This window comes from Ranitomeya imitator, chromosome 6 (assembly GCF_032444005.1).
Source record: "Ranitomeya imitator isolate aRanImi1 chromosome 6, aRanImi1.pri, whole genome shotgun sequence".
NCBI classification, from domain to species: domain Eukaryota; kingdom Metazoa; phylum Chordata; class Amphibia; order Anura; family Dendrobatidae; genus Ranitomeya; species Ranitomeya imitator.
In genome coordinates, this window is record NC_091287.1 from 110,175,334 (window position 1) to 110,200,380 (window position 25,047).

At 51.1% G+C, this 25,047-nt stretch overlaps 1 protein-coding gene across 2 annotated transcripts in view; it reads right to left on the bottom strand.

The window, feature by feature from the left end:
* TOP2B (DNA topoisomerase II beta) overlaps window positions 1-24,578 on the bottom strand; it is a 149,379-nt gene extending 124,801 nt beyond the window's left edge. The window contains exons 1-2 of one of the 2 annotated variants that reach the window (XM_069729994.1): window positions 23,862-24,578; window positions 4,787-4,978 (exon numbers count right to left, since the gene is read on the bottom strand). In XM_069729994.1, coding sequence (XP_069586095.1) covers window positions 4,787-4,978; window positions 23,862-23,921 — 252 coding nt within the window. In that variant the 5' untranslated portion in view covers window positions 23,922-24,578. The remainder of the gene's footprint in view (window positions 1-4,786; window positions 4,979-23,861) is intronic. The other variant, XM_069729995.1, reaches the window with a different exon arrangement.
* Window positions 24,579-25,047: the final 469 nt, after the last annotated feature.

Here is a 25,047-nt window from a genome sequence, read left to right on the forward strand (position 1 = left end):
TAGAGATTAAGAATAGCGGAGAATAAAAGCCTGTCTTCTCCTGATGTTTTGGTACTTCTTCAATAACTCGCTTTGTAAGCAATTGTTGAATCTCTAATTCTAAGGCCTGTTGTTGGGCCGGAGTGTCCAGTGATGTTATTACAAAATGATTTGGGGGAGTTCTCAAAAATTCTAATTTTAACCCTGACTCAACTACCCCCATTATCCAGGCACTAGAAGTTATCTTTCTCCATTCTTCTGAGAAGAACCTTAGTCTTCCCCCTACTGGTAGATCTGTTCTATCTGTAATTACGTCTACGTCTTGAGAAAGATGAAGGGTTCTTATAGTATCCACCTTTCTTCTTTTGATCCGACGTTTCCCAGTCACGATTATATCCCTGTTGGTCTGACTGGAATTTTCTGAAGGGCATGCGTCTCCGGAAGGCATTCCTAAAAGTGGGATTAAATGTTTTAGGAAATCCCTTGTTTCTGTCTTCTGCCTTTGCAAGGATGTCATCCAGCACCGGGCCGAATAGGTACTCACCCCTACACGGAATGGAGCACAATTTGGCTTTTGCCTGAGCATCCCCCTTCCAGGTCTTTAGCCATAGTGCCCGCCGGGCTGCATTTGAAAGACCCGCCGATCTTGTAGCCAATTTCAGGGAATCAATCGAGGTATCCGCTAGATAAGCCGCTCCTTCTCTGACCTGAGACAGGGAATTTAACAATTTATCCCTGGGTACTTTAGCTTTAAGCTGTTCTTCCAGCCGAATTACCCAGACCATAATTGATCTAGCCGTACAGGTGCCTGCGATTGCGGGCTTAAAGGCTCCAGATGACGCTTCCCACAACTTTTTAAGGAGCATGTCAGCCTTCCTGTCTGAAGGATCTTTAAGGAGTCCTACATCCTCTAATGGTAGTGAGGCTGTTTTCGAGGTAGAGGCTACTGCCGCATCTACTTTTGGGATCTTCATCCACTGGGATAAGGTGTCATCCTCAAAGGGGTACCTTCTTTTTGCGGCCGAAGGTAAGAACTCTTTATCCAGCTTGTCCCACTCCCGTTTGACCAAATCTTTAATGGAATCTACCACCGGGAAAGCTTTGCGACTTCTCTGGCTCAGCCCTGCGAACATGATCTCCTGGGTTGTTTGCGGTTCTTTACTCTCTGCAACCCCCATAGTTGCACGGACTGCCTTAATTAAAGTCTCCATATTGTCAGTGGAAAAGCAAGGTCTTCCCTCCTCATCTGAGGAGGATGGTGAAGAACTCTCCGAGCACTCGCCCTCTTGCAACGAAGGGCTGGAATTGGATACCATCTCCATACTGCTCTTCTCATGCCGTCTAGATTTAAGGGACGATTTTATTTCTTCCCTAATTACTTCCCTCAAATCCGATACACGGAGGGGGGCCTCTTCCTCTAACGTACGGCATATACATGTTTGACATAATTTCTTTAAATAGGTGTCAGGTAGTGGCTCCGTGCATAACGCACACTGCTTATGCTTAGACTTTGAGACCTTTTTCCCCTACAACAAAGCATAGTATAGAAGACAGTTGTATCAGCCAATGGCTCAAATATAACACTCACCACTGCTGATGAAATTAGAGTACCGGTTTCTGAGGGGGTGAGGTGCGACGTGACGTCAGGTTGCCAGGGTCCTGCTGCCCGCGTGCCACATCTCCACTACGAGATCTGCTGCTGCTCCTCTGCTCTCCTAGCTGTCGGTGTTCGGCGTCTCCTGTGGAAGACATGTTGCCGCACACCACTCACCAAGCGCTGCCTTCTTTTCAAAGGTCCCGCGCTCCTCCTCCCGGCCTCCTCCGGAAGTCGTTGGTTCACTTCTGGGTCATAAGCGCCGACCTGCTCCTGCAGCGTCGCGCGCGTGTGGACGACCCAGGGCGGCGTGCCTTCCTCCGGAAACGCCACCGCTCCTTGCCAGACGAGGGGGGAAGCTGGACACAGGACTTCCCCCGACGCTGCTTCCGGGCCCCCGACTCTGCCGTTCTCACCTGGACACCACACAGAGGCTTGGCGGACCCGGGTAAGCGAACGAAACCTGTAGGCTCCCGCCGTCCGGACAGGAACTCAAACTGGAGGGCGAGGGGGACCGCCCCTTTTTAACCTGTAGGTTCCTGTCCGGAAGGTGGGCGGATCCCCTCTCTCGTTGTGGGTGCTGTCGTGGCGATAGGAAAATATTCAGTGTTATGTAACCACTCAGCACCCAGAATATGTTGTGCAGTTATATGTATGTATAATAGGTTCCATGTGAGATGCATGTCCCTAATGCAACAGCCCACAGGCTGCGCCCCTGGGCAGAGGGGACACGATATTCCCCTTTTGTCCGCCCCCCACCTTTGTAATTCCCACAGTAAATATCGGCAGGCTCCGGCCACCTGCGGCTATTGTAATATATGTCTGGCCTGCCGTTTTTCTATTGGCCTGCCCTCTGTATCTGTGTGATATATTCTGTGTCCTGTGAGTAAAGTGTTGTCAGACTGGAAATACGTGGAGAAGCAGTGATCTTTTATATGCGCCCATGTAACCAAGCAATTCCAGCCAACGTCCTTCATTCAGACTCCAGCCAAAGCAGAGTGGACCTCCTGAAACATGGGGTGGTACTGAAAGAGGTACCCCAGCTTGGTAGACCCCGTTACATTCAGTTTTATAAATTGCTCGCCATACCTGTATTGAGTTTGGGGGGGTACATTTTCTCCCCCTGACTCAGTCGCCTCGCAGCTGTCGATCATTCCCTCAGTGCATCGGGCGCCGCCGCCTCCGTTTTTCCTCACGTCGCCGGCGCCTTACAATTATCTCTTGGGCATGCGCAGTGCGCGCTGCCCTGGTACTTATATCAAGTGATGTAAGTAGATCGTGCCTGCGCACAGCGCCAGATTCCCAGCCCTGCAGTGTGAATAAATCATAACACACTGCGGGCGGGATCTCAGGCCTCCGCTACACGCAGGCCTGATATCAGTACATCAGCTGATGTGAGTTCCAGGGCAGCGCGCACGGCGCATGCCCGAAAAATGATAGCACAGGCGCCGGGGACGTGAGGAAACACAGAGGAGGTTGCGCCCGATGCACTGAGGGGATGATTGACGGCTGCGAGGCGGCTGAGTCAGGGGGAGAAAACGTACCCCCCCAAACTCAAAAGAGGTATGGCGCACAATTTATAAAACTGAATATTTCAAAGTTATTAGACATAAGAGCCACCTTCACAGAATGCAGCCTTAGTGCTACAGAAGGTGGCTCTTTTACTTAAAAACGCCCTGGGAGGGGTGACAGGTTTCCTTTAAGGCTCAAAAAGGTTAACACTCTGATATTGGCATCGGTGGCACTCAATGGGCTAGTCACAATATGTTGTACAGCGAGTTCATGTCTATCTTAATCCCAGAAAAATGGTTATCCGATGTGTCCTTGACTAAGCCATTGGGTTAAACAAGACAATCGGCGTCCAAAGTATGAAATGTTGTGCACTCTTTCCTTACAGTCTGCCTTTTCATAGGGGCACAAAATTCTACTACTTATTTTCTAAGTTTATTAACCCCTTAATGACCATCATCAATACGTCTTTTAATTGACCTGAGATATAAGAGACTAGCATTCCCTTACAGCTGACAATCCAGCAGCTGTCCACTATAGCTGGCAACTTGCTGCATCAGCCACAATAAGTGTTGTCACCGTCCATATCTGTTTAACCCCTTAGATGCTGCTGTCACTAGTGACTACATCATATAAATGGTTAACAGAGTGTGGCTTCTCCTTCTTTATCCCCATATGCACCCTGAGATCATGATTGTGTGGTCCTGATGTTTGTCATGGCAATTCACGACCAAATAGCGGCCTTAAGAATTTGCCGGCTACAGTGACCTGTCCAGAAGTTAGCGACATTTAGGTGGTAAAAATACACTTTTTAATTCTGTCATGTCACTTTGCATTAATTCCTGAAAACCACCTGAAGGGTTAATAAATTGTGATGTAAATTTTAATATATCAAGTGGTATCACTTTTGGGGTCTTTTCCAATATATAGGACCCCAAAAGTCACTTCAAACAAGGATAGGTCCCTAAAAAATATAATTTTGTAAATTTCTATGAAAAAATGAAAAGTTACTGCTACATTTTTAAACGTCCTACAATTCTAACACAAAATAACATTTTACAAATGGCGCTGATGTAAAGCAGACATGTGGGAAATATTATTTATTAATGTTTTGCTATGGTGTGACTATCTGAATTAAAGGGACAATCATTCTAAGCTTGAAAATTGCAATTTTTTTTTTTTACATTTGTCAAAATTTCTGATATTTTTATTTAAAAATTTTAAATTTATAAATAAACACAAAACACGTCAACCTAAATTTACCATTATCATGTATAATGGTATAATGCGTCACGAAAAAACTCTCTCAAAATCACTGGAATTTGTTGAAGCATTCCAGAGTTATTACGACAAAGTGACACTGGTCAGATTTTAAAAATGTGGCTCCGTCACTAATGGGTTAAACTAACAGTTTGCCAGGGGCAAATGTAATTGGATGAATGGCTGTGGGTTTATTAGCCATCTGATCTCTCATAGATAGGGGTCCTGGGTAGGGCATCCTCCATATAAAAGGGTCTTGACAGCTGTCCTGGTGGGATAACCCCTTTATGCAGCTTTTCCGTACTTAAGACACATAACAAATGTTCTATATATACAAATGGCACCGCATTCACCTATAACTGTGTTTCTGTAATATGGCCCCCTCTTTCCTATATAAAAGGATAGTATTTTGAAGCCAAGGTTTATTTGATTAAAAAAAGTCACCTGAGTAACAGGCTCCACCGATCCGATGTAGGTGTCAGGACGGAGCAGGATGTGCTCCAGTTGTGTTTTCTTCTGGTAGACCCTCTCCACGGACATCTTCTTGGAGTCAATCTTCTTGGAGTCATTCTTGTTATTGCTGGGACTTTCACCTTCTTCTTTAGCTGAAGCATTGTTCTGGTTATCAAACAAAGTCTGCAGGAAAAATATGAGAAAATGAAGCATCACAGGCAGCACAAGTGTCTGATAGTTGTCAGTCAGCTGAGTAATGAAGTCCTCGTTTCCCCCACAAGCCGCTTGTCTACTCTGCCAGATTTCCCTCCAACCCAAATTATTTAATATTCTCCACAGCCAAGCATCCTCCTCTACTGCGATTTATAGATTACAGGATAAAGAGGAAACTACAGTGGGAAAACAAAGCACCGAACAGATCATTGTAATTATTTCCCTGCTTCGCCCATTATTCTCGGTGACGGCTCGCTGCTCTCAGCCCAATCTCCTTGGCTCTAGGGTTTATGGCTGGTTTTATCGCTGTGACTATTCTTACTGCAGTATGGTCTGTGGCCATCCACTCACTACTAGTAATCAAATGCCACAGAACTAACACACTAATAGCTGCCATGTTCACACGTCGTCCACTATTACTCACAGGACGATAAGCACTTATATACCATGAGCGCTGCACTATTAGATCCATTAGCTGGGAAGTCCTGAAGGCATAGCACTTGTCCTATCCACTTCTCTAGTGTACCCCCAGTCAGCACACCGCTCCTTCTCTAGTGTACCCCCAGTCAGCACACCGCTCCTTCTCTAGTGTACCCCCAGTCAGCACACCGCTCCTTCTCTAGTGTACCCCCAGTCAGCACACCGCTCCTTCTCTAGTGTACCCCCAGTCAGCACATCGCTCCTTCTCTAGGGTACCCCCAGTCAGCACACCGCTCCTTCTCTAGTGTACCCCCAGTCAGCACACCGCTCCTTCTCTAGTGTACCCCCAGTCAGCACACCGCTCCTTCTCTAGTGTACCCAATCAGCACACTGCTCCTTCTCTAGGGTACCCCCAGTCAGCACATCGCTCCTTCTCTAGGGTACCCCCAGTCAGCACACCGCTCCTTCTCTAGTGTACCCAATCAGCACACTGCTCCTTCTCTAGTGTACCCCCAGTCAGCACACCGCTCCTTCTCTAGTGTACCCCCAGTCAGCACACCCCTCCTTCTCTAGTGTACCCCCAGTCAGCACATCGCTCCTTCTCTAGTGTACCCCCAGTCAGCACACCGCTCCTTCTCTAGTGTACCCCCAGTCAGCACACCGCTCCTTCTCTAGTGTACCCCCAGTCAGCACACCGCTCCTTCTCTAGTGTACCCCCAGTCAGCACACCGCTCCTTCTCTAGTGTACCCCCAGTCAGCACACCGCTCCTTCTCTAGTGTACCCCCAGTCAGCACACCCCTCCTTCTCTAGTGTACCCCCAGTCAGCACACCGCTCCTTCTCTAGTGTACCCCCAGTCAGCACACCGCTCCTTCTCTAGTGTACCCCCAGTCAGCACACCGCTCCTTCTCTAGTGTACCCCCAGTCAGCACACCGCTCCTTCTCTAGTGTACCCCCAGTCAGCACACCGCTCCTTCTCTAGTGTACCCCCAGTCAGCACACCCCTCCTTCTCTAGTGTACCCCCAGTCAGCACACCCCTCCTTCTCTAGTGTACCCCCAGTCAGCACATCGCTCCTTCTCTAGGGTACCCCCAGTCAGCACACCGCTCCTTCTCTAGTGTACCCAATCAGCACACTGCTCCTTCTCTAGTGTACCCCCAGTCAGCACATCGCTCCTTCTCTAGTGTACCCCCAGTCAGCACATTGCTCCTTCTCTAGTGTACCCCCAGTCAGCACATCGCTCCTTCTCTAGGGTACCCCCAGTCAGCACATCGCTCCTTCTCTAGGGTACCCCCAGTCAGCACACCGCTCCTTCTCTAGGGTACCCCCAGTCAGCACATCGCTCCTTCTCTTGTGTACCCCCAGTCAGCACACCGCTCCTTCTCTAGTGCATCCCCAGTCAGTACACAGCTCCTTCTCTAGTGTACCCCCAGTCAGTACACCGCTCCTTCTCTAGTGTACCCCCAGTCAGCACACCGCTCCTTCTCTAGTGTACCCCCAGTCAGCACACCCCTCCTTCTCTAGTGTACCCCCAGTCAGCACATCGCTCCTTCTCTAGGGTACCCCCAGTCAGCACACCGCTCCTTCTCTAGTGTACCCAATCAGCACACTGCTCCTTCTCTAGTGTACCCCCAGTCAGCACACCGCTCCTTCTCTAGGGTACCCCCAGTCAGCACATCGCTCCTTCTCTTGTGTACCCCCAGTCAGCACATCGCTCCTCTAGTGTACCCCCAGTCAGCACATCGCTCCTTCTCTAGTGTACCCCCAATCAGCACACCGTTCATTCTCTAGTGTACCCCCAGTCAGCACATCGCTCCTTCTCTAGTGTACCCCCAGTCAGCACACCGCTCCTTCTCTAGTGTACCCCCAGTCAGCACACCGCTCCTTCTCTAGTGTACCCCCAGTCAGCACACCGCTCCTTCTGTAGGGTACCCCCAGTCAGCACACCGCTCCTCCTCTAGGGTACCCCCAGTCAGCACACCGCTCCTTCTCTAGTGCATCCCCAGTCAGTACACAGCTCCTTCTCTAGTGTACCCCCAGTCAGCACATCGCTCCTTCTCTAGTGTACCCCCAGTCAGCACACCGCTCCTTCTCTAGTGTACCCCCAGTCAGCACACCGCTCCTTCTCTAGTGTACCCCAAGTCAGCACACAGCTCCTTCTCTAGTGTACCCCCAGGCAGCACACAGCTCCTTCTCTAGGGTACCCCCAGGCAGCACACCGCTCCTTCTCTAGTGTACCCCAAGTCAGCACACAGCTCCTTCTCTAGTGTACCCCCAGGCAGCACACAGCTCCTTCTCTAGTGTACCCCCAGTCAGCGCACCGCTCCGTCTATAGTGTACCCCCAGTCAGTACACTGCTCCTTCTCTAGTGTACCCAGTCAGCACACGACTCCTTCTCTAGTTTACCCCCAGTCAGTGCACCGCTCCATCTCTAGTGTACCCCCAGTCAGTACACTGCTCCTTCTCTAGTGCACCCAGTCAGCACACCGCTCCTTCTCTAGTGCATCCCCCGCCCGTAAACCACTTCTTCTGTAGTGTAACCCCAGTTACTACACCGCTCCTGCTTTAGTGTACCCTCAGTCAATACACTTCTTCTCTAGTGTATCCCCTGCCAGTAAACCACTTCTTCTTTAGTGTACCCCCAGTCAGTAGACAGCTCCTTTTCTAGTGTACCCACAGTCAGCGTTTATTCAAATAAAATGTATATTTGTTTTTTTCTCATACTGTGGGGAACAATATGAGGCCATTACACTGTGGGGTACAATGTGGTCCATTACACTGTGAGGCACCATGTTGGGCCATTATACTGTGGAGCACTATATGGGGCCATTATACAATGGACTCAGCAACTCTGATCAGCGGTGTCGTTACTGACGTCAAAGCTCCTCACAGCCGCCGGGTCTGGTAGAGCTCAGAGGGACCCGGACTGGCTGCTGCTACAGCCGATGGCTCTTGGTTCTCTGAATGAGGCTCCATAGCCTTTAGACGTCAGATTCGGGGATCGTGGTGAGAACCCAATGGACTACGTCGGAACTGCATGGTAACTGTTTTCTAATAAATTGGAGAATGAGGGACAGTGTCTTGTCTTTATTTCTCTCCTATGTTTTTCAGGTTTCCATCAGGTTTTGTGGCCTACCGTGGACCTGCATATATTTTTTTTTTCAAAAATAAATTGGTGAACCAGTGAAAGTGTCGGGGTGTGTTTATTCAAATAAAATTAATTTTTCTGTTTTTTTTTCCTTCTCATTATTGGGTTAGTTGTGGGGGTGTCCGATTGACGCCTCTCCATTACAAACACCAGGGCTTGATGCCATATGGGATTTTTGACAATTCACAGCTGACTTCAACTCTGACTTCCATTACCTGGATTGTCCTCGCTCCAGTGCAATCAGGAAGAGCAAAGTGCCAGAATTGGGGCATCTAATGTGATACACCAAATCAGATGAGGCTGCGGGCTGGTATTTTTAGGCTGGGAAGGAGCTCAGCAACAAGGGACCTTCCCAGCATGATAATATAAGCCCCCAGCTGTCTGTTTACCTTGGTTGGTTATAAAACATAGGAGGGACCCCCATGCTTGTTTTTAATTTATTTATTAGGGTAAACACCCTTTAGTGCCACATGAAAGGCACCAATGGGTGCAAGTTTATTATATGTAGGGGGCTTGTGAAATTCTAGATCTACAGGACATCTATTCTATTATACCACTGCTGCTATAGAAGTGGACAGATCAGTGTTACACATTTCTATGGGAGCAGTGGTGCAATCTGTGACCGCGCTCTGTCCACTATATTACTACTCCCATAGAGTAGTTCTGTGGGGCACTATATGGGCCCATTACACTGTGGGGCACTATATGGGACCATTAACGTACCGTCACATTTAGCGACGCTGCAGCGATCCAGACAACGATCCCGATCGCTGCAGCGTCGCTGTTTGGTCGCTGAAGAGCTGTCACACAGACAGCTCTCCAGCGACCAACGATGCCGGTCCCCTGGTAACCAGGGTAAACATCGGGTTACCAAGCGCAGGCCCGCGCTTAGTAACCCGATGTTTACCAGCGTAAAAGTAAAAAAAAAAAAAACACTACATACTTACCTTCCGCTGTCTGTCCCCCGGCGCTGTGCTTTCCTGCACTGACTGTGAGCACCAGCCGGAAAGCAGAGCGGTGACGTCATCGCTGTGCTCTGCTTTCCGGCTGGCTGGCACTCACAGTGCAGAGAAGCACAGCGCCGGGGACAGACAGCTGAAGGTAAGTATGTAGTGTTTGTTTTTTAACTTTTACGCTGGTAACCAGGGTAAACCCTGGTTACCAGTGAAGACATCGCTGAATCGGCGTCACACACGCCGATTCAGCGATGTCTGCAGGGAGTCCAGCGACGAAATAAAGTTCTGGATCGCTGCTGCCTGTCAAACTGAACGATATCGCTAGCCAGGACGCTGCAACGTCGCTAGCGATATCGTTCAGTGTGACGGTACCTTTATACTTGTGGGGCACTATATGGGGTCATTATACAAAGGGCTCAGCGACTCTGATCAGATGTGTAGTTACTGACATCAAAGCTCCTCACAGCCGCCAGGTCTCGTGGAGCTCAGAGGGACCCAGAGTGGCTGCTACTACAGTCCATGGTGCTTGGTTCTCTGAACGAGGCTCCATAGACTTTGAAAGTCTGATTCGGAGATCGTGGTGGTAACACCATGGACTATGTCAGAACTGCATGGGAACTTTTTGTTTTCTAATAAATTGGAGAATGAGGGACAGGGTCGTGTCTTTATTTCTCTCCTAAGTTTTTCAGGTTTCGATTTGTGGACAACAGCGAATTCCCAGGACTACTGTGAACTATGGATTTAAAAAACCAGAAAAAGTGTCAGGGAGTGCTTATTCAAATAAAATTTATTTATTTTTTTTTTTTTCTCATGATTGTGTTAAGGCCCCTTCACACTTAGCGACGCTGCAGCGATACCGACAACGATCCGGATCGCTGCAGCGTCGCTGTTTGGTCGCTGGAGAGCTGTCACACAGACCGCTCTCCAGCGACCAACGATGCCGGTAACCAGGGTAAACATCGGGTAACTAAGCGCAGGGCCGCGCTTAGTAACCCGATGTTTACCCTGGTTACCATGCTAAAAGTAAAAAAAAAAACAAACACTAGATACTTACCTACCGCTGTCTGTCCTCCAGCGCTGCGCTCTGCTTCTCTGCTCTCCTCCTGTACTGGCTGTGAGCCGGAAAGCAGAGCGGTGACGTCACCGCTCTGCTTTCCGGCTCACAGCCAGTACAGGAGGAGTGCAGAGCACAGCACTGGAGGACAGACAGCGGTAGGTAAGTATCTAGTGTTTGGTTTTTTACTTTTAGCATGGTAACCAGGGTAAACATCGGGTTACTAAGCGCGGCCCTGCGCTTAGTTACCCGATGTTTACCCTGGTTACCAGTGAAGACATCGCTGGATCGGTGTCACACACGCCGATCCAGCGATGTCAGCAGGAGTCCAGCGACGAAATAAAGTTCTGGACTTTATTCAGCGACCAACGATCTCCCAGCAGGGGCCTGATCGTTGGTCGCTCGCACACATAACGATTTCATTAACGATATCGTTGCTACGTCACAAATAGCAACGATATCGTTAACAATATCGTTATGTGTGAAGGTACCTTAAGTGTGGTTGTCCTATAGACACTTCTGCATTACTAGCATCTGGGCTTGATGCCAGATGTGATTTTTGATAATTCACAGCTGACTTCAATCCCAACTACCATTACCCGGATTGTCGCTGCACAAGCAATCAGGAACAGTCGGGCAAAGTGCCAGAATTAGGCTATGTGCACACGTTCAGGAATTCATGCAGAAAATTCCTGAGAATTCCGGACATTTTCTGCATGAAATCCGCATGCGTTTTTGCCGCGGTTTTTTCCGGACACTTCCCAATGCATTTTGGAGTGGGAAATCCGCAAAAAAAACGCAAAAAGATAGAGCATGTCCGGATTTTGTGCGGTATGCGTTTTTTTGCGGAAAAAAACGCATCATGTGCACAAAACATCCGGAATTCATTCTAAATGATGGGATGCTTATTGTATGCGTTTTTTTTTGCGGTTTTATAGCGTTTTTATCGGGAAAAAACGCGAAAAAACCGCAACGTGTGAACACAGCCTTAGTGTATCTAATGTGATGCACCAAATCTGGGGAGACTGCGGGCTGGTATTTTTAGACTGAAAAGAGCCCAATAACAAGGGTCCTTCCCAGCCTGATAATATGAGCCCCCAGTTGTCTGCTTTACCTTGGCTGGTTACAAAAAATAGGGGAGAACTCACGTTTATTTTAATTTATTAGTGCAAGAACCCTTTAGTGCCACATGAAAGGCATTACTGGGTGTAAGTTTATTATACAGTATGTAGAGGACTTGTGAAATTATATATCTACAGGACATCTTTCTATGGGAGCAGTGGTGTAATGTGTGACGGCGCTCCATCCACTTCTATGAGAGCAGTGGTGTAATGTGTGTGTAATGTGTAATGTGTGACCATGCGCGGTCTACTTCTATGGGACTAGTAATATAGTGGACAGAACGGGGTCACATATTACACTACTCTCATTGAAGTGGATGGAGCAGGGGCCTCATCTTACTGCACATACCGTGTATCTAATCCCATACTGCGGGATACACTTTGCTGAGATCAATATCTAATCCCATCATCTGATAAACTACACTTAGGGTACCGTCACACTATACGATTTACCTACGATCACGACCAGCGATACGACCTGGCCGTGATCGTAGGTAAATCGTAGTGTGGTCGCTGGGGAGCTGTCACACAGACAGCTCTCCAGCGACCAACGATGCCGAGGTCCCCGGGTAACCAGGGTAAACATCGGGTTACTAAGCGCAGGACCGCGCTTAGTAACCCGATGTTTACCCTGGTTACCAGCGTAAAAAAAAACAAACAGTACATACTTACATTCCGGTGTCTGTCCCTTGCCGTCTGCTTCCCGCACTCACTGACTGCCGGCCGTAAAGTGAAAGCACAGCACAGCGGTGACGTGACGTCACCGCTGTGCTCTGCTTTCACTTTACGGCCGGCAGTCAGTGAGTGCGGGAAGCAGACGGCTAGGGACCTGACGGACACCGGAATGTAAGTATGTACTGTTTGTTTTTTTTTACATTTACGCTGGTAACCAGGGTAAACATCGGGTTACTAAGCGCGGCCCTGCGCTTAGTAACCCGATGTTTACCCTGGTTACAAGCGAACGCATCGCTGGATCGCATCGCTAGATCGGTGTCACACACACCGATCTAGCGATGACAGCGGGAGATCCAGCGACAAAAGAAAGTTCCAAACGATCTGCTACGACGTACGATTCTCAGCAGGATCCCTGATCGCTGCTGCGTGTCAGACACAGCGATATCGTAACGATATCGCTGGAACGTCACGAATCGTACCGTCGTAGCGATCGAAATGGCACTGTGTGACGGTACCCTTAGCCCCGTGTCTAATCCCAGAGTACCTTCCTTTAAGTGTAGCTAATCATGCATGTGATACACTCCACGTATCTAACCCCAGTTTATGATAAAGTGAGGAGCACTAACAGAATCGTGCTGCCCTTGGTGACAGTCTACTTATCACTCTCAGTCACCAACAAAATGGCTCCGTGCTGTAATCCCAAATTTCATCCTCTCTTATCCCGTTACAAACGCCCAGAATGGCAAATTAAGGAGTGACGTCACACACGTGAGCAGATCCCACCCACATTTACTGCAGTCCCAATCTACTATATAATTGTCTAAGGGTCACTTCCGTCTGTCCATCTGTCTGTCACGGATATTCATTGGTCGCGGCCTCTGTCTGTCATGGAAACCCAAGTCGCTGATTGGTCTCGCCAGCTGCCTGTCATGGCTGCGGCGACCAACCAGCGACGGCCACAGTCCGATTAGTCCCTCCCTACTCCCCTGCAGTCAGTGCCCGCTCCATACTCCCCGCAGTCACCGCTCACGCAGGGTTAATGCCAGCGGTAACGGACCGCGTTATGCCGCGAGTTACTCCGCTACTGCCGCAATTAACCCTGTGTGACCAAGTTTTTACTATTGATGCTGCCTATGCAGCATCAATAGTAAAAAGATCTAATGTTAAAAAATAAATTTAAAAAAAACCTGCTATACTCCCCCTCCATAGTCCGACGATGCGCTCACACCTGCCGCCCGCTTCCGTTCCCAGAGATGAATTGCGAAATTACCCAGAAGACTTAGCGGTCTCGCGAGACCACTAAGTGATCTGGGTAATTTTGCAATGCATCCTGGGAACGCAAGATGGCGGCAGCCACGCACGCATCGCCAGAGGTTCGTTGGATCCCGCCGGCGGGTGAGTATATAACTATTTTTTATTTTAATTATTTTTTTTTTTAACAGGGATACGGTGCCCACACTGCTAAATACTATGTGGCCTGCGTTATACGCTGCGTGGCCTGCGTTATACGCTGCGTGGCCTGCGTTATACGCTGCGTGGCCTGCGTTATACGCTGCGTGGCCTGCGTTATACGCTGCGTGGCCTGCGTTATACGCTGCGTGGCCTGCGTTATACGCTGCGTGGCCTGCGTTATACGCTGCGTGGCCTGCGTTATACGCTGCGTGGCCTGCGTTATACGCTGCGTGGCCTGCGTTATACGCTGCGTGGCCTGCGTTATACGCTGCGTGGCCTGCGTTATACGCTGCGTGGCCTGCGTTATACGCTGCGTGGCCTGCGTTATACGCTGCGTGGCCTGCGTTATACGCTGCGTGGCCTGCGTTATACGCTGCGTGGCCTGCGTTATACGCTGCGTGGCCTGCGTTATACGCTGCGTGGCCTGCGTTATACGCTGCGTGGCCTGCGTTATACGCTGCGTGGCCTGCGTTATACGCTGCGTGGCCTGCGTTATACGCTGCGTGGCCTGCGTTATACGCTGCGTGGCCTATATTAACGCATCGGGTATTCTACAATATATATGTATGTATATAGCAGCCACATGGTATATACCACAGGCCATGTAGAACTCCTATATACTACGTGGCCTGTGCTATATACTATGTGGCTGCTATATACATACATATTCTAGAATACCCGATGCGTTAGAATCGGGCCACCATCTAGTCTACGGGTCACTTCCGTCTGTCCTTCTGTCTGTCTGTCACGGATATACATTGGTCGCGGCCTCTGTCTGTCATGGAAATCCAAGTTGCTGATTGGTCGTGGCAAAACGCTCACGACCAATCAGCGACAGGCACAGTCCGCCAGCAAAATGGCCACTCCTTCCTCCCCGCAGTCAGTGCCCGCTCCATACTCCCCTCCAGTCAGCCCTCACACAGGGTTAATGCCAGCGTTAATGGACCGCGGTGTAACGCACTCTATTAACCCTGTGTGACCAACTTTTTACTATCAATGCTGCGTATGCAGCATCAATAGTAAAAAGATCTAATGTTACAAATAATAATAATTAAAAAAAAAAAAAACATTATTCTCACCCTCCGACGTCGCGCTGTCCTCGGCAGTGCAAGCGGCAGGTTCCGGTGCCAATGATGCTATGCGAGAAGGACCTGCCATGACGTTATGGTCAAGTGACCACGACGTCATCACAGGTCCTGCGCTCATACCAACCCTGGGACAGGAAGCTGCCGCGTGCATCGCACACAGGCGCCAGCACTACAAGGGACCCTCGGATGGTGAGTATATGTTTCTTTTTTATTTTAAGTCTTTTTTAACCTGTTACATACGTGGCTGGGCAATACACTACGTGGGCTGTGCAATACACTACGTGGGCTGTGCAATACACTACGTGGGCTGTGCAATACACTACGTGGGCTGTGCAATACACTACGTGGGCTGTGCAATACACTACGTGGGCTGTGCAATACACTACGTGGGCATGCATATTCTAGAATACCCGATGCGTTAGAATCGGGCCACCATCTAGTGTGACAATCATGCAGTAGGGTTTTCATGGCAGATTTCAGCAGATGCTCCCCCTTGTGTTTAAAAGTGGAAATACCAAACATTTTTACATTATTTTTATTAAGTAAAAACAAATGATAATATTACAAAAAAATTAATACTTTACATGTTTTCAATTGTAAAATTTTGTATGGCATCTTCTCTTTAATGAGCCTTGCCACATGACTTAGGATAAGTAGCCAAAACGGTCAGGCCTCTATTTGCAGACATGCATTTCAGGATGTTTGCACTGATGAGGAGCACAGTAGGAGATTTAATATGGTGAGGTGAGAGACTTAATAATGGGAGGCTGGCGTAAGATGCACCTGATTCATTAGGAGATGAACATTGCAAAGGGGTTTTCGCACAAAGTTAATTTCAACATTTTAATCAATAGATCTTGTAATAATAATCATTTCCACAATTGGATGTGTTAAAAAAATGTTCCTGTGCCGAGATAATTTTATAAATGTTCCCCTGCTGTGTACTGTGTAATGTCTGTGTCTGACCGTGCAGGGACATGGTCTGATTATACCACAGCTCCCGGGCAGGCGAGGAAGCAGAAGAAGATATACAGACAGGACAGCATGGTGTCACAGAGGATTCTTGGAGGTAAAAAATTGCTTAAAAAGAGGCAATGAAATGTTTTGCCTCACAAAAAATTCCTCTGTGATCCCATACTGTCCTGTCTGTATATTCTCTTCTGCTTCCTCCCAGGCCCAGGAGCTGTGGTATGATCAGACCATGTTCCTGTACGGTCAGACGCAGACAGTACACAGCAGGGGCACATTTATAAGATTATCTCAGCACAGGAACATTTTATTTAAACGCATCCAATTGTGGAAAATATTATCATTCTAAGATCTATTAATTAAAATGTACTTTGTTCGTGGGAAAACCCCTTTAATGAACAAGGAGCATCTCACAAGCAGCGTGTGCCTCAGTCACAGACCTGAGTAACTTTGTGGTGTGAGGTGCGCCATGACTTTCCATAAATTCACAAGGCAGGCCTTGCCATGCTTTGCCCTGACCCAGCTTCACCCACTTTGGAGGAGATGGTAAATACTGTTGCGAAAGTCGTAAAATGTTTGAGCAACAATTTTTCAACATTTTAAGTTATTTTCCACCAGCTTTTCATCAAAAACACCTTTACGAATCAGACACCAAGTGTATTCACTGCATTCTGTATGGGGCTTGGTACACAAGTATGTTATAGAGATTTGTGATTGGATTACTGTTTATGCCACATCTGGACATGGTCTTATGCAGCCTTACACAGGGATACGCAAAAAAAATGGCTCACCAGCGGACCCCTAACCATCCCAAGAACAGGGTTATCTATTCCCACTGCTCAGCTGATTTCATATGTACCATAGTCTTAAAGAAAACCTATCAGCACGATATTATAATGTAAACGGATGGCTGCTATGGCGCAGTAACACGGATTACATTGATATCTTTGGTTAAGAAATTCTCTTTGTGGTTCTTCTGTAATCACCATTTGAAATTTTGTGCCAATTAGATTCGGTGCACAGAGCCACCTTCTTGTCTGTCATTCCCCGGCCCCTCCAGTCATTGAATGACCTGACTCCTGTGAGAAATCATTCACAGAGCGGAGGCCGGCGGAGGGGCCGGGGAGTCACAGAGCGGAGGCCGGCGGAGGGGCCGGGGAGTCACAGAGCGGAGGCCGGCGGAGGGGCCGGGGAGTCACAGAGCGGAGGCCGGCGGAGGGGCCGGGGAGTCACAGAGCGGAGGCCGGCGGAGGGGCCGGGGAGTCACAGAGCGGAGGCCGGCAGAAGTCACAGAGCGGAGGCCGGCGGAAAGGCCGGGGAGTCACAGACCGGAGGGGCAGGGAAGTCACAGAGCGGAGGCCGGCGAGTCACAGAGCGGAGGCCGGCGGAGGGGCCGGGGAGTCACAGAGCGGAGACCCGCGGAGGGGCCGGGGAGTCACAGAGCGGAGGCCGGCAGAAGGGCAGGGAAATCACAGAGAGGAGGCCGGTGGAAGGGCCGGGGAGGCACAGAGCGGAGGCCGGCGGAGGGGCCGGGGAGTCACAGAGCGGAGGCCGGCAGAAGTCACAGAGCGGAGGCCGGCGGAAAGGCCGGGGAGTCACAGACCGGAGGGGCAGGGAAGTCACAGAGCGGAGGCCGGCGAAGGGCCGGGGAGTCACAGAGCGGAGGCCGGCGGAAGGGCCGGGGAGTCACAGAGCGGAGGCCGGCGGAAGGGCCGGGGAGTCACAGAGCGGAGGCCGGCAGAAGTCACAGAGCGGAGGCCGGCAGAAAGGCCGGGGAGTCACAGAGCGGAGGCCGGCGGAGGGGCCGGGGAGTCACAGAGCGGAGGCCGGCGGAGGGGCCGGGGAGTCACAGAGCGGAGGTCGGCGGAGGGGCCGGGGAGTCACAGAGCGGAGGCCGGCGGAGGGGCCGGGGAGTCACAGAGCGGAGGCCGGCGGAGGGGCCGGGGAGTCACAGAGCGGAGGCCGGCGGAGGGGCCGGGGAGTCACAGAGCGGAGGCCGGCGGAGGGGCCGGGGAGTCACAGAGCGGAGGCCGGCGGAAAGGCCGGGGAGTCACAGACCGGAGGGGCAGGGAAGTCACAGAGCGGAGGCCGGCGAGTCACAGAGCGGAGGCCGGCGGAGGGGCCGGGGAGTCACAGAGCGGAGACCCGCGGAGGGGCCGGGGAGTCACAGAGCGGAGGCCGGCAGAAGGGCAGGGAAATCACAGAGAGGAGGCCGGTGGAAGGGCCGGGGAGGCACAGAGCGGAGGCCGGCGGAAGGGCCGGGGAGTCACAGACCGGAGGGGCAGGGAAGTCACAGAGCGGAGGCCGGCAGAAGTCACAGAGCGGAGGCCGGCGGAAAGGCCGGGGAGTCACAGACCGGAGGGGCAGGGAAGTCACAGAGCGGAGGCCGGCGGAAGGGCCGGGGAGTCACAGAGCGGAGGCCGGCGGAAGGGCCGGGGAGTCACAGAGCGGAGGCCGGCAGAAAGGCCGGGGAGTCACAGAGCGGAGGCCGGCGGAGGTGCCGGGGAGTCACAAAGCGGAGGCCGGCGGAAGGGCCGGGGAGTCACAGAGCGGAGGCCGGCAGAAGTCACAGAGCGAAGGCCGGCAGAAAGGCCGGGGAGTCACAGAGCGGAGGCCGGCGGAGGTGCCGGGGAGTCACAAAGCGGAGGCAGGCGGAAGGGCCAGGGAGTCACAAAGTAGAGGCAGGCAGAAGGGCCAGGGAGTCACCAAGCAGAGGCAGGCGGAAGGGCCGGGGAGTCACAGAGTGGAGGCAGGCGGAAGGGCCAGGGAGTCACAGAGCGGAGGCAGGCGGAAGGGCCGGGGAGTCACAGAGCGGAGGGGCCGGGGAATCACAGATACAGAGAAGACCTAATTAGTAGAAAGAACAAATTAATCAATGTGTTAATGTGATCAGTATCACAGTGCCATTACAGCCATGTCTTTACATTGCAAAGGGATAACTTACTGATTACTGTATGTCAGACACCTGAGACCCCCCCTGAATCTTCAGAACTGGGCTCTATAACGCAGCCTCTGAGGGGCCCTGCCATTACTAGAATTGGAGGTGTGCATGCTCAATTTCGGCTCCATTCATTGTCTATGGGAATGTCAGAAGTAGCTGAGGGTTGTAATCTGTCCTATAGTCAATGAATGGAGTGTGTGCGTGTGTCATTGACCCAGTTGAGAATGTAGACTCAATGACCGGCAGTAACCTTGATGATGTCACCGCAGCTCATTCCTCATTGGTTTTCAGCCTGGACTGTCGCATCTTGGCACCCTCCAGGTTGAAAACTGTTGATTTCGCAGACGTGGATTACGGCGTGGGACAGAACTACAGATAGGTGAGAGATATTGTTGTTTTTTTATGTTTGTTATTACAGGAGACGAGGGATTCAATGGAATTAGATGTTAGGTGAGTATAACTGTTTGTTATTAAATACAAAAGTAAAAGTGTGTTTTGTTTTATTTCAAATAAAAGACTTTATTCTGGCTGTATCTTTATTTACCATACCACTATAGGATTAGTAATGGATATGCGTCTTATAGATGGCTCTCCATTAATAAGCTGTAGTCTTGATTAGAGTTGAGCGAATTTTTCAAAATTCTGTTCCGATTATGATCGGCGCCGAATATTGTTTTTGCAATATTCGCCGGACACAGCCGAATGTTAATGGAAGAAGAAATGAAAGAATATGTTCGGAACCAATCATCAAACATAAATTTGGCTCGAAAATGGTACAGAAATGGCACATTCGGCAACCATTTTCTTAACATATTCGCTCATCTCTAGTTTTGATGTCACCCGACATTAAAAAGCTGACATCAATCTCACAAATATGAACCCCACGAGCAAGTGGGAAGAGTGAGGCTAAGCGCCAGAATAGGCGCATCTGATAGATGCACCTTTTCTGGGGCGGCTGAGAGCTGATCTTTTAGTCGGGGGGGAGGGGGGTTGGGGGGTCAATATGCATGGTCCCTACCTAGGCTATTAATATCAGCCTGCAGCTGTCTGCCTAGCCTTTGCTGGTTAGATATGTTTTAGGGGTACCCTAAGTCAATTCTATGGCAATATCTACGTCCCCTTACCAGCCTGAGAATACCATTCCCCGGATGTCTGCTCTAGCAAGGCTGGTTGTCAAAAATGGGGGGAGTCCCCATGCCGTTTTTTTTTTTTTTTTTTTTTAAATAATTTATTTAAAAAATGTATGGGGACCCCTCTATTTTTGATAGCCAGCCTTGCTAATGCTGACTGCTGAGGGTTGCAGCCTGCAGCTGTGAGTTTTGCCTGGCTGGTTATCAAAAATAATCAATTAATTTTTCATTATTTATTAAAGGGAACCTGTCACCCCCGTTTTTTGAGATTGAGATATAAATACTGTTAAATAGGGCCTGCGCTGTGTGTTACTATAGTGTATGTAGTGTACCCTGATTCCCCACCTATGCTGAGAAATACATTACCAAAGTCGCCGTTTTCGCCTGTCAATCAGGCTGGTCTGGTCAGGTGGGCGTGGTGACATCGCTCTTTTCTTCCCCAGCTTTCCGTTGGTGGCGTAGTGGTGTGCGCATGTCCAGAGTTCCGAATCCCCTGCGCGCACGTGAAGCAAAAGCGCGCGTTCTGCGCTATTGCCCCTGACATCGGTGGGGGCGGCCATCTTCCTGGGGCCGCGCGTGCGCAGATCGCGTGCTCTGCTGCACGGGGCTTCAGGAAAATGGCCGCGGGATGCCGCGCGTGCGCATTAGAGATCGCGGCGGCCATTTTCCCAAAGCCGAGTTTGCATCCTCGGCTTTGGGAAAATGGCCGCCGCGATCTCTAATGCGCACGCGCGGCATCCCGCGGCCATTTTCCTGAAGCCCCGTGCAGCAGAGCACTCCATCTGCGCACGCGCGGCCCCAGGAAGATGGCCGCCCCCACCGATGTCAGGGGCAATAGCGCAGAACGCGCGCTTTTGCTTCACGTGCGCGCAGGGGATTCGGAACTCTGGACATGCGCACACCACCAACGGAAAGCTGGGGAAGAAAAGAGCGATGTCACCACGCCCACCTGACCAGACCAGCCTGATTGACAGGCGAAAACGGCGACTTTGGTAATGTATTTCTCAGCATAGGTGGGGAATCGGGGTACACTACATACACTATAGTAACACACAGCGCAGGCCCTATTTAACAGTATTTATATCTCAATCTCAAAAAACGGGGAGACAGGTTCCCTTTAACAGCGCAGGAGCCATCTGATGAATACTCCCATCAGCCGATCATGCTCTCACTGTTATTAGGAGGAGCAGACATCGACTGATGGGAGCAGTAGTTCCATCAGCTGACACCAGTGACCAGAGGTGTACGTTATGCATCCGATCACAGGTGAGCGCTCACGCTGCCTTTTGACAGAAAGCATCTGTCTATACCGGTGGTGATGATTTTACCTCTTATCAGAAGCGGTGTTTGCCGTACTGTCATGCACATGACAGTGTTGGCAAACATTGGATGCTCAGCCCCCCCCCATTCAAGTGAATGGGGTCTGGGTGCTGTTCTGGTACCCAAACTTTTTGTAACTGTTTGGCCGAACCCGAACATTCAGGTGTCTGCCCATCTCTAGTCAAGAATACACACCTATACGCTATTTAAGACAGGGCTCAACAGAGCCTCATTCTTAGGCCACATTCACATGTCCAGTTTTTGGTCAGTATTTTCCTCAGTATATATAAGCCAAGACCAGGAGTAGGTGATAAATCCAGAAGTGGTGACGTGTTTCTATTATACTTTTCCTCTAATTGTTCCACTCCTGGTTTTGGCTTACAAATACTGAGGTAAAATACTGACCAAATACTGCTAGTGTTAATGTGCTTAGGGTTGCTGGGGTTACAACCTGATCCAGCAGCCATGTCAGAGATCTGCAGTCATTCGACATGATCCCCGAGAACTGCCTTCTGCCTGCCAGCATCCATGGCTCTTCGGACTAGCCAGCCAGGTGTGTAGTCACATGTGCGTCATTCCAGGCTCCAAGAAGAGCCGTAGATGTCAGCAGGTAGTGCACAAGGCTCCAGTGCGAGGACTGCAGGTCAATGACGTGACCGCTGCTTTGTGTCCTGTGAATCAACTCGCACCAACTCTAGTGACCACAAGTCAATCAGCAGGAGCACGGGTTTCTGGCTCGTGCATTAGTGGGGTCCATTTATGGCATATCCAAGATGTGATGTGAGCAGTGAATAGAGACTCTCCCCATACTGGCATTCTGCACCAGCAGCTCTCACCCCTCATCAGCTCTTGTACCTCCTGGAACCACCCCATACTCCTTTACGCAAGTCATTACTTACCACCCTGTCACCACCACTTTTCAGCACACTGACCTCTGTCACTAACCAGGTGAGTGCCCAGGTCCCTCACCCGACCAGCAGGTGTTGCGTCAGTCATCCATTACGTAATGAATTGGTGAGTGCCCCAACCCTCCTCCCTCCAGCAGGTGGCACTGCAATCTCCCCTCATTCCTGCACACAAGACTCATTACTTTCTTCATAAGTGATTGCCTCAGTCCATCGTCACTCATAGAATCCAGCAGGTGGCTCTGTAGTCTCCTCCATTCCTGCACACAGGTCTGTTACCCCCCAGGTGAGTTCCCCTACCCTCCTCCCACGAGGAGGTGGCACTCAGTCATCCCCCAATCCTGCACACTGGCCTGTTACCACCCAGATGAGAGCCCCTGCCCTCCAGCAGATGGCGCTGTAGTCACCACCCAGGTGAGAGGCCGTGCCCTCCTTCCACCAACAGGTGGCACTACAGTCACCCCCATTCCTGCACACAGGCCTCAGTTACCACCCAGGTGAGAGGCCCTGCCCTCCTTCCACCAACAGGTGGCACTACAGTCACCCCCATTCCTGCACACAGGCCTCAGTTACCACCCAGGTGAGTGCTCTTCCCTCCTTCCACCAGCAGGTGGCGCTGCAGTCAGCACCCAGGTGAGTGCTCCTCCCTCCAGTAGGTGGCACTGCAGTCACCCCCATTCCTGCACACAGGTCTCAGTTACCACCCAGGTGAGAGGCCCAGCCCTCCCTCCGCCAGCAGGTGGCACTGCAGTCACCCCCATTCCTGCAGACAGGCCTGTTACCACCCAGGTGAGAGGCCCTGCCCTCCCTCCACCAGTAGGTGGCACTGCAGTCACCCCCATTCCTGCACACAGGTCTCAGTTACCACCCAGGTGAGAGGCCCAGCCCTCCCTCCGCCAGCAGGTGGCACTGCAGTCACCCCCATTCCTGCACACAGGCCTCAGTTACCACCCAGGTGAGAGGCCCTGCCCTCCCTCCGCCAGCAGGTGGCACTGCAGTCACCCCCATTCCTGCACACAGGCCTCAGTTACCACCCAGGTGAGAGGCCCTGCCCTCCCTCCGCCAGCAGGTGGCACTGCAGTCACCCCCATTCCTGCACACAGGCCTCAGTTACTACCCAGGTGAGAGGCCTTGCCTTCCTTCCACCAACAGGTGGCACTGCAGTCACCCCCATTCCTGCACACAGGCCTCAGTTACCACCCAGGTGAGAGGCCCTGCCCTCCCTCCGCCAGCAGGTGGCACTGCAGTCACCCCCATTCCTGCACACAGGCCTCAGTTACTACCCAGGTGAGAGGCCTTGCCCTCCGTCCACCAGCAGGTGGCGCTGCAGTCACCACCCAGGTGAGAGGCCGTGCCCTCCTTCCACCAACAGGTGGCACTACAGTCACCCCCATTCCTGCACACAGGCCTCAGTTACCACCCAGGTGAGTGCTCCTCCCTCCTTCCACCAGCAGGTGGCGCTGCAGTCAGCACCCAGGTGAGTGCTCCTCCCTCCAGTAGGTGGCGCTGCAGTCACCCCCATTCCTGCACACAGGCCTCAGTTACCACCCAGGTGAGTGCTCTTCCCTCCTTCCACCAGCAGGTGGCGCTGCAGTCAGCACCCAGGTGAGTGCTCCTCCCTCCAGTAGGTGGCGCTGCAGTCACCCCACTCCTGCACACAGGCCTCATTACTTACCACCCAGGTGAGTGCCCCGGTCCCGCCTCCGGCTCCTCCTTCCCCGCTGGACTTGGACATCTTCCTCCTCCCAGAGAACTGCAGCAATCGCGGATTAATACTGAGGAGCGGCTATTGTGCGCGGCTCCTCCCCCGGTGCACGGTGATCGCTATTGCCGCCCGCTCCGGCCTGTGTCTCCTCTGTGTGCACGGCCCACCGTGTGTGCTGCCGGCTGTGCGGCCTAACCTCCGCCGGAGTCTCTGTGTGATAGATGAGGGTACAATCCGGGGTGCCGGTGCTACAGCCCCCCGCTGCGGTCTGGCTGCCGAGGACGCGGCATGTGAACCGGAGGCATGAATGACGCAGGCACCGTGTGTGCAGAACGGAGAGCCCAGCTGTGTCTGCAGCGCTGACCCCGGTTCCCCCTCCTCTTCCTCCCGCAGACAATACAGAGCGCCGCTTCCGCTCTCCGCAGTTACACACGGGGGCCCGGGAATATGGGCCAACCAATAGCGAGTCCGTGACGTCATGCAAAAGGAGGGCGGAGCCAGCGGCGGCGAGGAGGGCGGGAGTACGGAGTCGTGTGACGTCACGTCATCAGATTCAGCAGCGAGCGAGCAATGATGGAGCGTGTGCGGCAGCCGCCGGTGACCGCGGCCGAACCTGTGCAGACGCCTCGCGTGCTGGTGTCCGTGGCAGGCAGCACAGGAGAGACCGGCTGCAGCGATTCTACAGTCAGTGTGGCAGATAACACTGTGTAAAAAGATGAGCAGCCTCCGTTGCTCCTCGCAACCAATCACAGCGCAGTTTCATTTTCCAACTCTTGAAGCTTTTATTTTACAAGAATAAAATAAAAATAAAATATTTAAATTTTTATAATATATATAATAATAATATTTTATAATATATATAATAAATATTTTTAAAATATTTTAAAAATAAAATTTTAAAATAAAATATTTTTTTTTTTAAAAATGAAAGCTGTGCTATGATTGGCTGCTGTGGGCAGCGGAGCCGCTTTACTTTCAGACTCTTTTAGGCTATGTTCACACTTTGCGGATTTCTCTGCGGATCCGCAGCAGTTTCCCATGAGTTTACAGAACAATGTAAACCTATGGGAAACTAAAAACGCAGTGCACATGCTGTGGAAAAAACCGCGCGGAAACGCTGCGGATTACATTCCGCAGCATGTCACTTCTTTTCTGC